Source organism: Wasmannia auropunctata, unplaced genomic scaffold (assembly GCF_000956235.1).
Source record: "Wasmannia auropunctata unplaced genomic scaffold, wasmannia.A_1.0 LD327799.1, whole genome shotgun sequence".
In the NCBI taxonomy this organism is placed as follows: Eukaryota; Metazoa; Arthropoda; class Insecta; order Hymenoptera; family Formicidae; genus Wasmannia; species Wasmannia auropunctata.
The window spans coordinates 1-808 of NW_012035091.1; the positions used below are offsets into that span (position 1 = coordinate 1).

Sequence of the window (808 nt, forward strand, 5' to 3'; positions counted from 1 at the left end):
TCTTTAGATTTTGAATCAGCCATATTTTCGCATACTATTTTGTACATATCCGTGTCAATAGGTCCCGGTGAGTAACTTAGCACGTCAACATCTGGGTTTTCCAAAAGCAAAGACCTGTACGAAGAGAAATGCATAAAAGAAATATAATATCTATTTTATGTCTTATAACACAGCGATACAGCATATTAAAAAATACACATACCTTAAAGTACATTTCTCGTGCCGCTTTTACCGAGCAATATTGGCCCATACAAACGCGCGCTTCAATAGCTACCGAGGATGAAATATTGATAATCATCTTGTTAATAGTTTTACTAGTAAACGTATTCATGACCACCGCGTTTAATACGGCAGGTACAAACATGTTTAGATCGTAGAATTCTCTCCAGACGTTCAGGTCCAATATATCGTTTAGAGTTTGGGAAACATCGCTCATTAAGCCAACATTATGTATCAGGACCACGCGATCAAACGCGTTGGGAGTAGTTCCTCTCAAAGATTCCGATATGAATTCTAGGACACATAAAAATGAAAGAATGAAATCCTTTCAATTATTGCATCTATGGGTGCAAAATCGCTCGATTTTGAAAATGAGAACAATTTATAATTAAAATCGAAAAACGCTAACATGGTACAAAGCGGATCTTGGTGCTTTATAATATTAGTGTGAATCAGGGTTGAGTAGTGGCTAGTTAAAAAAATAAAAGTTAAATTAAAAAGTTAAAAAGTTAAATAATTTTAACTTAACTTAGTTATATTTTTTAGGCTCTTAACTTTTAACGTAATTTAGTTACATTTTATCGGTAAC

At 33.7% G+C, this 808-nt stretch overlaps 1 protein-coding gene across 1 annotated transcript; it reads right to left on the reverse strand.

Moving 5' to 3' along the window:
- Positions 1 to 6: 6 nt before the first annotated feature.
- On the reverse strand, positions 7 to 514 carry LOC105460139 (sepiapterin reductase-like). The gene is made up of 2 exons (XM_011706583.1): positions 203 to 514; positions 7 to 114 (listed from the first exon to the last, which is right to left on the reverse strand). Exons 1-2 carry the CDS (start codon positions 434 to 436, stop codon positions 85 to 87), a joined length of 264 nt encoding a protein of 87 aa, XP_011704885.1. The 5' UTR covers positions 437 to 514; the 3' UTR covers positions 7 to 84.
- Between the last annotated feature and the right edge of the window lie 294 nt (positions 515 to 808).

What these genes read in the sequence shown, in the direction of transcription:
- LOC105460139 (XM_011706583.1), bottom strand. Translation starts at nt 436, where the DNA reads ATGAGCGATGTTTCCCAAACTCTAAACGATATATTGGACCTGAACGTC. An exon ending in CACGAGAAATGTACTTTAAG is followed by an intron (nt 115 to 202) that starts GTATGTGTATTT and finishes CTCTTCGTACAG; the next exon opens with GTCTTTGCTTTTGGAAAACC.